Raw genomic sequence first — 12,219 nt, forward strand, 5'->3', positions numbered from 1 at the left:
TTTCAAAACTAGATCAGATATTAAATTAAAAAGGTTAGCAGTTCATGGTTAGCATGCATAGTTCAATTGGGTTAGACCAATTGTCAAATTGGTGATGTAATAATTAAATAAAAAAATTATATATGTATATAATAATCTAAATATAAAAAATAAATATGAAATTTCTACTTAACTTAAAAATAAAATTAAATATTTTAAGTTCATCATGATTTAACAAGCCACACAAAATATAATATCAAATGATCAAAAAAATTGATCATTTGTAAAAAAAATTGATAAAAATTCATAATGATTTAACAAGCCACACAAAACATAATATCAAATGATCAAAACAATTGATTATTTGTAAAAAAAATGATAAAAAAGAAATTTTTTGAACAGTCCAATTTTTGAAAACTGGGCCCAGTTCCCAACTTGATCATGATTCCTGATCTAACTGCCAATCCAAATTGCTCCAACCTTACTCAACCCCTAGAGTGGTTTTTATATGTTGACTAATCCGAAATCTAGATTGGTCCGATCGTCCGATTTGGTTTTTTAATCACTGTTAAATACATTTTATATTTTTTATTTTTTAAAAAATATAAACTTTCAAAAAAGTTTTTCATTTAATACTCCATTTTTGAAAGAATACTAATGAGAAGAGTAATATTAAAAAAACATTAGTAATAAAGTCTTTTTTTAAGTGTTTTGTGTTTTAGGATGCTAAATTTCTCCTAAAAGATCTTATAATTTTAGATAGAGGAAGTAACATTTTAACTGTCAATATTAATTAAGTCTATCATTAATACAAGTTTGAGAGAATTTTATTAACTCAACATTTACTTAACATGTTAAAAGAATACAGCTAACAGGGATTAGATATAGTCGAATGGGCTAGTCCCTTATAATTTGGAGAATCAATGTTTGAATTCTTGCTGAAAAATATGTGTTCACATTTACTGTCTCACTCTGCCTCTAATAGAAAGATATCTCTAAGCAATTTTGAAAGATTGTGCACTGCCTCGTTTCACAAATATTTTTCTAGATTACACGACTGATTCTTTGAAAATGATTTTAGGATAAATATACGTTACTCATATACATGCACTATCTCAAAATACCTGTCTCTCTCTCAGTACCAGCTGAATTCGGTGAAAAGGGGCTGAGGAGAATGAACACAAATTCCGCAATATTTGAAGAAGTTGATTAAGGTGTAATGATGATTAATTAAGAAAAGAGAGGAATGTAGGTGACCTAACTCGTGGTTAATTAGCATCGCCGACAAAGCATTATTGAAAGTGCTTATAGTACTAAATACAAAGGAAGTAGGACCCAATAATAAACAATTTGCCATCAACTTTATAGTTAAGCAAATATCCGGATTCTTGTGGATGAATCATATTCTGGCACCATTATAACTCGTTGAAACTCCCAATTGTATCTGCTAGCTCCATCATCGCACCTACTACTTTTCTTTCTTTTTTAATTTTTATTTTAATTTCTTTTCTTCTCATAGATGCAAACAAATATATCTATGTAGTGCACATCCCTTTCTGATCTCCACACTCATAATAAGCAAGAGGAAAACACCCTCCAACCAGAGTCCATTTATATTCCTCATTCATCAAAAAGTAAGCAACCTCGCTCTTGGCATTAACAAGCAATGTGAGATGGTACCGATCCTTCTCAAACTAGTTCAACCAGCCATGCCTAGTGGGGGACACTTCATGTTTCTCTCTTCCACATCTATATATATATATATATGCTTACCTAAAATTATACATGAAGATATATATATATATATATATATACACTCACATACACACACGCACAATTAAGATTTAAGGCAACCAAGACATGATTGATTCAACAGGTCGGCAGAGTTGAATCAACTTATATTCTAAGATCTTGAGTTAAAGTCCTGAGATATGTAGTCAATTATATTAAATAAATACGTGAAAGACATCCTTCGAGAAACTCATAAAGTTGTCATTGGTAATAACAATATCATACATCAAGGGTTCAGGTTAATTTGAACAAGAAGTGACTAGTAATATTCCTAGGTTTTCCAATATACCAAGCAATATAATGAAAAAAAAAATTAAAGCAAAAACTTGGTATAAGGTGAGAGATGAGAGAACAAATTATTCATAATAAAATTAAAATTATATTAATAAATTATATTTAATTTTGTATATCTTGACCGTTATTTCATAAAATTATTATTCTCGTATCCTTCCTTAAAATAAGAGCGATACTATTATAAATAAATATAGAAACATCATGTTCTTTTCTTATTATAAAATATTATTAAGTGTTCTCAAAAATCGTTTCATTAGGTAATAACTCAAAATATTGATTCATTAAGCAGTTAATAACTCTTGAATGAGTAATATTTAACTTGTATATAATTAGTAGGTTTAATCATATAGTACATGATAAATCTATTAAAATAAGCCATATATGTTAAAAAAATTAATCTAGGACATATGATGTTGTTTATCAAGATTTGAGTTCGGTGACTGTATTTAGTGCAGGTATTAAGTGCTTGTATTATTTGAACTGTTAAAATTCAGATTAATAATTTAGATAAATTTACTCATTCATTAATCTCAATTGAAATGTGAATTCATAATTAATCTAGATTTTAATAATTTAGATGGTATAAACACTTGGTGCCTGTATTAAATATAGTCATCCAATCTAAACCTATCATATTTACTTTATAGTATCATATATAACTGGGAACAATTCAGATCTCGAATGCGTAGGAGGGGTGTAAAAATCTTCGGAGGAGTAGCAGTGAGCAATCTTTGGATGGGTTGAGAATCATGTGCATGGGATCTATATATGTTAACAATGTGTGTTTAAGTAATGTAATTAAAACAACAACGAAGACGAGAAAATGAACAGAAAGACGGAGGCAAAAAGAACAGAAAAGGTGGTACGTACTCAGAAGGGTAGAGCAAGACTATGTATAAACTAATTAATGGACTGGGGACTGATAATTGGTACATAAATAAAGTGAAGCTACTGCATACGCAAGGAAGCAACATGTTGCTTGATAATCACAATAATAATAGTTATATTTGGCAAGCTTGTGGGTGGCAAAAGGCAAGTTCAGTGCAAGAGAGAGAGAGGGATTTGTTTTTTCTTTTTCCTTGTTGGTATGGTGGTATTAATTATTTATTAAGAATGGAAGAGAAACACACCAGTGGGGCTGGATTGGTCAACCTATGTAAGAGGGGCAGAGAGATAGAGAGAGAGAGGACTATATATCATAATAAGTTGAAATACCAAGCAGATTCGTTTCTCTACTCATTCCTCGCTTTGATTAATAATAATCATACCCACCCACCCAACGCCCCCACATAAGTCTCAGTCATTCTCTTCTTCTCCTTCCTCATCTCTTCTTCTTAAGACTCCTTCCCTCTCATGACTTTAACCCTTCCCATCTAACTCTTCCTCCCCCCCCCCCAAAAAAAAAACCCTTCTCCTCTTCCATCCTCATGGGTCTTCCCGCTGATGATTCTACTTCCTCAGACCTCGAGCTTGTTCTAGGGCTTGGTTTGAGTGTTGCTGCTCCTAAGAAATCTTCCTCTAATTTCCCTGTTGCCGCTGCTATCTCTGAGCCGTCTTTGACGCTGGCCCTCTCGAGCGATACTTTTGTCATGCCTAAGAAGATTGATGTGAAAATCAAAGCTTGTGAAGAAACTCCTCTCGATCACTTGTCTCGGCAGACTTCTTCGCCTCACAGTGCTGTTTCGTCCTTCTCTGGTGGGAGAGTCAAGAGGGAGAGGGATCTCAGCTGCGAGGACGCTGAGGCTGAGAGGCTTTCTTCCAGAGTCAGCGACGAAGATGAAGACGGCACTAATGCCAGGAAGAAGCTCAGGCTCACCAAAGAACAATCTGCTCTCCTCGAGGAAAGCTTCAAGCAGCACAGCACCCTCAACCCTGTAATCATCATCTTTATCTATCTCTAGCTACCTCCTTCTTTCTCCATCAATATTGTTTATTGATTTGCTTATTGGTTTTCACAGTCTTTCTTTTACTGACTTGAGTTAATATCTTTAATTGATTTCAATTCACAGAAGCAAAAGCAAGCCTTGGCCAGGCAGTTAAATCTACGGCCTCGCCAGGTTGAAGTGTGGTTCCAGAATCGAAGAGCCAGGTAACAGATTATAATTTCCACTATTGGAAACTAAACTTGAATAATTAAGAAATCAGTGTTTTGATAGCAAAGTAACTATCTAGGTCTGGAAAATACTCCAAAATTATATATACTTCGCCTAACACGTATATGCAATACGACTTTTCAATCGTAAATATTTGTATCGATCCGGAATTCTTTTTAAAGGTCGGAGAATATCTCGATGATTGCAGAACAAAGCTGAAGCAAACGGAGGTGGACTGCGAGTTTTTGAAGAAATGTTGCGAGACGCTGACGGATGAGAACAGGAGGCTCCAGAAGGAGCTGCAAGAGCTGAAGGCACTGAAGATATCTCAGCCACTGTACGTGCCGATGCCGGCTGCGACGCTCACCATGTGCCCGTCTTGCGAGAGGCTGGGCGGCGTCGGGGACGGTGGCTCCAATAAGACCCCATTCTCCATCACTCCCAAGGCGCCTCCTCACCTGTACAACCCCTTCACCAATCCTTCAGCAGCATGTTGAAGCCTCGATTTTCTGGGATGGCACAAACAAACCAAAACAGGAGAAAAAAAAGAAGAAAACAAGGAGGAGGAGGAGGAGAATTTACCCACAACCATTGTATTTTTTTGGTTGAGGAGTACGTCTAGAGAAACACTGTAATTAACTAAAACTGTAGAAAATAGTAACTGCCCATCCGATCCCTTTTACTGTAATTTTTTCCCCTTCCTTCTTATATTTGTATTGTTTATATATAACTGGTTTATATTAGTGAATTACCATAATTTTTCATCGTGAATTTTCTGTTATATCCGTATGTTATTGTTAGCAAATGGGCGATGAACAATGAGAAATGGAAAGGGAGAAAATGATGGGGATCAGTTGGAGGTGATGATTGAGTTGGAGAAAGGTGGAGGGGTGCGGATAGGGAAGTTAGGTCACGTGTTTGTGTCTGGAAATCAGTTGCTTCAAGAGAGAGAGAGATTTGAATCGAAATGGTGTGGTCTCGTGAGATGCTTAGGCTTTGAGGGGACTGGTGGGGCCCTCCTCCACGTGATGCCCCAATGGGTCTCCCTGCGGATATCTCAACATAGGATTTTGCTTCCAGGCCTGAGTCCGACTAGCAATCTCAACATCTAATATTATCAATATTCATTAATTCCCACTTTCCTTGCATCCCAGTTCCTGCCCTCAAACCCAAATTCAACTGCCCAGATTCCTTCCTGCCCCACCCTATACGTCGCTGCCACGTTACCATGATTGCCAAACCCACGACCCTTTCCCACCTCCAAGTTTCCATCCTTATGATTGTTTGATTCACGAATAATGAAATTCCCATACATGACTGGTAATGGGGTGGACCAATAAATATCGTGAGAGTGACTTTCCGGGAAAAGAGCATACTTTCCCGGAAACTACTATTCTGCCTCCCCCCTTATAATCGCTTTCATCATCAATTTTAACCATCACCATCACACCACCTGGCCTCTATCCATCTCTCTCTTCGCAATCTTACATATGTGAATGTGAAGGCTTCGTCAAATTACACTAACTTACGAGTTAGTTTGAACGGGTCTGGCGTGAAACATGGGCAAATCTATCTTGATTTAGGAGTAAAAAGCGATTATTCTATGTGGAAATGTTTCTGATAATGATGATGATTTCGAATGGAGTACGTGTGTGCTCACGTAAGAAACCTGCTAATTCGGAGACGGACTCAGAGACAAGTGTCGTGAGTCGGATATTTGTTGTCGGTCTGTAAACGGTATGTATGATTAGTTTAGGCTACACATTTTTTTTTTTAAGTGATGATCAAACTGTTCTGTTTTGTGATCCGTGTCTGAAAGCAACTCGATCGCGGCCCCTTGCTATTTGATTATTGTCAATTCTTTTCACATATTCAACTTCTTCTAGCTACTTTCATATCTATAAGATCGAATTGTCGCATTACGTAATATACAAGCATTATCTATCTATCATATCATTGATTGAGTTCGCACGCCACAATAGTAACTTAATTACACTAATTATAAGTAATACTGACGTGTGTGAGAAACTCTTTATCCTCTTGCTATACACGCGTACAATTAACTCTGTCGGAAATTTCGTTGGAGATGATGTTGGTTTTGGATCATATACATATGTCTTTTAAAAAAAAAAAATACAATGACGCGGGGAAAAATTGTGCAAGGGGCAGCTAATTAAAGATTGTTATGTCTAAATTGCCGCTTGATATCAAGTGAACAAGCAGATTGATATGTTTAATTTGTTTCAACACGTGTTTAAAAGAAGTCAAAATTGTAATTAGATGTTAACTTTAATAACCTTAGCACTCCAATAAAAGTTGAAACCTTTTAAAATATCAAAAAATGTGCGTGACTATACTAAAATAGTAGTTAAGATATTTAAAAAATCCGTTAGAGCCTGTTTGGTTTTTATTCTCATTTTTTGATTTGAAAAATTATTTGGTAATTCAATTTTTAAAACAAAATAAAATAAAAATATGTTTGGTTATATCAATTAAAAAATAATTTTAGAATTAAAAAAATGAAATGATAATGATGGTTATAAATAATAAAAATTGATTAAAACAGCTATAATTTTTAATAATTAAATGTAATGTATTTTAAAAACATGAAAAGTAAAACGAAAACAACTTAAAGTAATTTCTATTTTTTTGTTTTTTAAAAAAATTAAAAACAGTTTTAGAAATAATTAAATGAAAAACACTTATCCAAACAAATTTTTAAAATTTTTTATTTTCAAAAATAAAAAATAATTTTTAAAAACAGAAAACAAACAAGCCTTTAATCTCTCATTCTTTCGGTCTTCACAGATGAAGTTACCACAAGCGCACCATTAGGTTGACTAAAAAAACCATCAATGTCCTTGACCCAATCTACTTGGGGCTCCATTTGGCTTCTAATTTTTCCATCGATCACTTTGTCAAATGCATGTCTTGTTTTCAACTCAAATTCGCCAACTATTACATCCTTAATCGATTTTACTTTATTTGATAAACGTTATTATCAAATCCTACCGGTCAATAGGAATTTGTCTTCAATGCACGGGGTTAACGCTAGTTAATCAAAGTGTGGGAGGGCAATAAATGCTTGTCTAACTCACAAGGACGAATTCCATACTCTATTGTTCTATTGTTAACCTAAGAACTTTGTTAATGGATAATATAGTAGTGTCTTTGTGAGTGTGTTTTTTGAGTTCTTGACTGTTGCAATGTGTCCCTGAAACTCAACCTAATTGCTTAGAGTAGACTCTTGCATACTGAAAAAAGAAAACAAGAGTACGGGGTGGGGGAGAGTGAAGGCTTAGATGAGTATTCGAGGGATGAATTGGATGAGCTAGTTTTGCTATTTAAGGTGGGTACATGAAATTAACCATGTCCGAGTCATACCTTAAAAGTTTAACCAAAAATACAGTTCGGTACTTGAATTCGGTATTACGTCCACATGAACGGGCCTACAAACACTAACCATACTATAATAGCTCCAACAATGAAGTAGAGGCGAAGATATAAACTGAAAATTTTTTAAATAAAAATAACAATTATAGGAAATGCAATATTTATTATTATTATTATTTGTTGGTATTCCACGGATTCTGGTTAGTTTCGAGTGTGGTCCAGTGAAAATTCCGAGGAAGAAAACAAGAGAAACAAATGATGATCCCGAAGGGTGGGCCTCAGAATATGAGCAGCGTGACAGCCCATGTGGCAGCAACACAAGTGGTGGGGACCCAAATATGTGAGAATTGATTAGAGTCAGATTTATTCATTGGATTTGGAGAGTGCCCAATAATAGAACCCAAAGGATGGCCCAACGTTCATTGATGTAATTGGATAATGGACAATTTCCGAATCAGCCGCCTTAGGACCACCTCCTTCCAAACAAGTTCAGCGTCCTCTTGCCAATGGGATTAAATTTATTAAAATAGAATAGTTTCTCACAATATAATAAATTAATGTTTAAATTTTTATTAAAAAATGTATTTATATTTAGTGTCTGATAATATTTTGAACAAAATTGACTTGAGTGTGTATCATGGAAGGAATGTGTTTTTTTCAATGTTTTCAGAACCGGACCAAATATTGAACTGGAAAAGTCAGCAGTTCACGGTTCGCATGGTTCAACCAATTGGACTAATGGTCCAACCAGTGACGTAATAATTAAATTAAAAAAATTATATATGTATATAATAATTTAAATATAAGAAATACATATGAAATTGCTATTTAACTTAAAAAATTAAATATTTTAAGTTTATCACGACTTAACAAGCGATATGATACAATATAATATTAAATGATTAAAAAAATTAGTCATTTTTTTAAAAATTTGATAAAAAATAAAAAAAAAATGAACAGTCCGATTTTTGAAAACCGAATCCGGTTCCTGATCCGACCTCCGGTTCGAAACAGCTCAAACCGGCTCAGCTTTTAAAATGATTTTTTCCTTTGAATCAGACCGGTCGATGATCCGACCGGTCCGACCGGCTGGTCCGGTCCGGTTTTCAAAACAGTAATTTTTTCTTTTTTTTAAGGAAATAAGAGTATATGCATAATATGGCAGGCATGCATAGAAAATTAACCAAGGGGCTTTAGAAAATTACTAGCAGGAGGGAAATAGAGGATATTCAAGTGGGAGATGGAGACGTGGAATAATGATGCATATAATTGCATTCATTAACTCTTCTCAACTTTGTTAGTGGGGCCCACTTCATTATTGTTCATATATTCTCTGTGACTGATGCAGCCCCACACGGTCCCCTTCTCTCCATCAGTTTTGTTATGCTTGTGGGGTTTTGAGATAATGCCAACTAAGTTGTACTCACTTCAAATCATAATATACAACATTAATAATTAATTTATATTTTTTAAAAAATATTAGTTAAAACTTGATTTTAAAAAAAATTATTCTGTTCATTGTTATATAAAAAGTATTTTTTAAAAATTTATTTTCTTAAATATAAAAAGTGTTATGATATTTTTGAGTAACTAGACAATTTTATTATTGTCTTGAAAAAAAAAGTATTAATTAGGTGCTTTACCTACCACCACTATAATATTAATTAACATTATTAAAGATAAAATTAAAAATTATTGTGATTTAATGTGATTTCATCTCAATAACAAGCTTTTATTGATATATAAAATTTGATTAAAAACAAAGGGATGGAGGAAGTACATTTTTTTTCAATTATACCTGCATTAAACATTTGAAAAAACACTCCCTCTAGTCTTATTTATGGGGTAGAAAGAGAAAGATTTTTTGGGTTCTATTTATAAGTCACGTCATTAAATTTTCATCACAAAATGCCTCTTTTACTTTTCATTGAATATTGGAGAGAGAAAATATATTATTGAAATATGTATATTTAATAGATGCAAAGTTAAAAATTTATTCAATTTTAAGACAGAATCAAAAAGGTCTAAAGTTTTTCTTGATATCGGTGAAACATGTTGAAAGTGACTTATAAATAAGATCAGAGGAATAAACTTTAGTCTCTATAGTTTTATCAGGTTTCACTTTTAATCCATGTAGTTTTTTCAGCGTTTACAATTCCTATAATTTCAAAAAGATTATGTGACATTTGTTTTTCAAGTCCCAATTTTTTAGTATTTTTAGTTTTTATAAGAATTGAAAATATTGAAGAAAAAACTACAGGAACTAAAAGCAAAACTTGATAAAAATATAGGAACTAAAGATTATATTTTTCCTAAATATTTTATATAAGTGTCTTGATAATGATAATTAAAATTTTAATGCATCATTTTTTTTCAAAAAGAGTAATAAATAAAATAGGAGTATAGTTCAAAAATCAATTGTAGAAGTTACTCAATACCTTATATTTTGAATCAAGTAAAGTTTTTAGAAAATGTCATATATTATGATCCACAGGGAGTACCAAAATCAATTTATATATAATGTTTGAAATTCCAAAAAGGGTCTGAAATTTAATTTAAAAGTCAGTTGAACAATGACAAAAAAAGACATACATTTTTTTTTACATACTTACTTACACACACATATATATAATGATTAATTTGATGTTTTTTCAAAAAATATTAAACATAAAATTATACTTTTTAAAAAAGTATATTAAAAATGTAAAATAGTTTATGAATAAAAAATATTAATCTTTAAAAAGGTAGAATGAAATGATAAATTATAAAAATATTTAATTATGTAAATTTATAAATTATAAAATATTCAATTCTAAAAAGATAGTCTATGTTTTGTACAATTTGGTGTCCAATTATACAAAAAAAAAATTATCCCAAAAATTAGAATATATATATATATATATATATATAACTTAACTGAGAAATGAGAAGAAAGCCGGGGAAGCGGGGAAGAAGTTGTTGGACTCCAAATCATATTCGACCCTCAAAATAATATATATTAATTTTTTTAAGCTTAAAATCTTAAACTTTTTTAATACCAAAACTATGGAACTCCTCAACAAAAAAGAAAAAGAAAAAGAAAAAGAAAGTGGAACTCCATCTTCATCCATACAGTTCTGGAAACTCAGGTATATTCAGTGGTTCAACACCTAGAGGTGAAGGAGACAGGCTCGGGAGCAAGATTCTACCTTTCTCTTTCTAAATCTCTTTTTAATGTCACACAAGCTTAACCCAGAAAATGTAATTCTGACATAGAAGAATGGAGCAGACACGCTGGAACCCTCAACTTCCACGGATAGCAGCTGCGATGAGCACAACACGGTAACATCGACGTCCACAAAGAAGGTGCTAGAGGCAACAACAATGGGTGTGTTCTTGAAGTGAAGACAAAGTCACGGGCAAAGGGTAGGGTGAGAGGATAAAGGAGACAGAAGCCCAACTCTCGTCAAAAAGACCACTCATTTATCCCTCAATGTTCGTTTGATTCTTCTTTTTTTTTTTTTACACCAAACAAGATTTCAGATGGGGCAATAAACGTTTTACCTCTCAATTGAGGTTTGGGCTATCCCAACCTCACGTAAACCAAACATACCCAAACGGTACCTTCTTAAAAGAAACTAGCGTTGTTAGCATTATTCTTGTATTGTGAAAATAAATCATAGTGTACTGGTTTTTTAAAGTGGTGCGTATATATTTAACTTGCCATTTTATTATTTCTTTGGGTTAAAAGATAAAAAATCCTGGAACTTTTCTCAAAGAATATCTGATATTAATTTTTTTTAACCATATCATCCGAAACTAAAAAAAAAAAAACAATTTCATCTCAATCATTAACCTACAATCATCATTAGAATTCAAACTAGATGAAATAATTGATCAAGTAAATAAATTGATATATAGATATAGATCTGTCTATATATATTATTTTCATTTCTATATATTAAAAAAACTGTTTTACACAATTTAAAAAAGTTGGTTAATCATAATAATTATATTTGAAAATAAAATAATTGGACTAAAGCCCTATATTAATCAATAAAAGCGTGCATTAATTATTTCTCATTAATATAAGTTATGAGGTGTGATTTAAGAAATGCATAATAAATGCTTATTGAAATAAATGATTTTATTTATATAAGAAAGTAAATAATAATAGTTTTTTCTATAAATAAAAATGAAGAGAGTACATGATTGTATGATAGAACAAACCTTGAGAAAACATGACTAAAATCGCAAGAGTGGCCTCTAGTGCCACGAGTTTTGAGATGAGCTTCGTAATCGGAGTGTACTGTGTAGCCTTCGGAGCATCGTTCACAGACCCATTGCTTGTGGTTGCTGTGTTTTCTTTTGAAGTGTTTCTTTATTCCAACGTGATTGCCAAACGTGTTGCACGAGTTGTTGTGATATTTGAAGTGATGTATTAAAATGACAAGTCTCACATTATTCAAGTGAGAAGAGCTCTTAATGTATATATTGTTATGTGTGTCAAAAGTCTCACATTGTCTAAATGAAGAACTCTCTTCGTATATAAATACTAAAGAATGAAATAGACTAATAAAATGGGTTTGAAGGAGAAGTAGGCTCGTATACATGAAACAGGTCAATTTAGGACAATTGCAGTTAAAATTAGCCGATTCGCCCCCTGCATGTGAGATCAAGAGGCATTGGA

General features: G+C 32.7%; 1 protein-coding gene across 1 annotated transcript; it reads left to right on the plus strand.

The window, feature by feature from the left end:
* Positions 1 to 3,405: 3,405 nt before the first annotated feature.
* LOC129311583 (homeobox-leucine zipper protein HAT22) lies at positions 3,406 to 4,928 on the plus strand. Its single transcript, XM_054953921.1, has 3 exons — positions 3,406 to 3,938; positions 4,074 to 4,153; positions 4,366 to 4,928. Exons 1-3 carry the CDS (start codon positions 3,492 to 3,494, stop codon positions 4,652 to 4,654), a joined length of 816 nt encoding a protein of 271 aa, XP_054809896.1. The 5' UTR covers positions 3,406 to 3,491; the 3' UTR covers positions 4,655 to 4,928.
* Positions 4,929 to 12,219: the final 7,291 nt, after the last annotated feature.

This window comes from Prosopis cineraria, unplaced genomic scaffold (assembly GCF_029017545.1).
Source record: "Prosopis cineraria cultivar Desert tree isolate PC_DT_omini unplaced genomic scaffold, ASM2901754v1 PC5, whole genome shotgun sequence".
NCBI lineage: Eukaryota > Viridiplantae > Streptophyta > Magnoliopsida > Fabales > Fabaceae > Prosopis > Prosopis cineraria.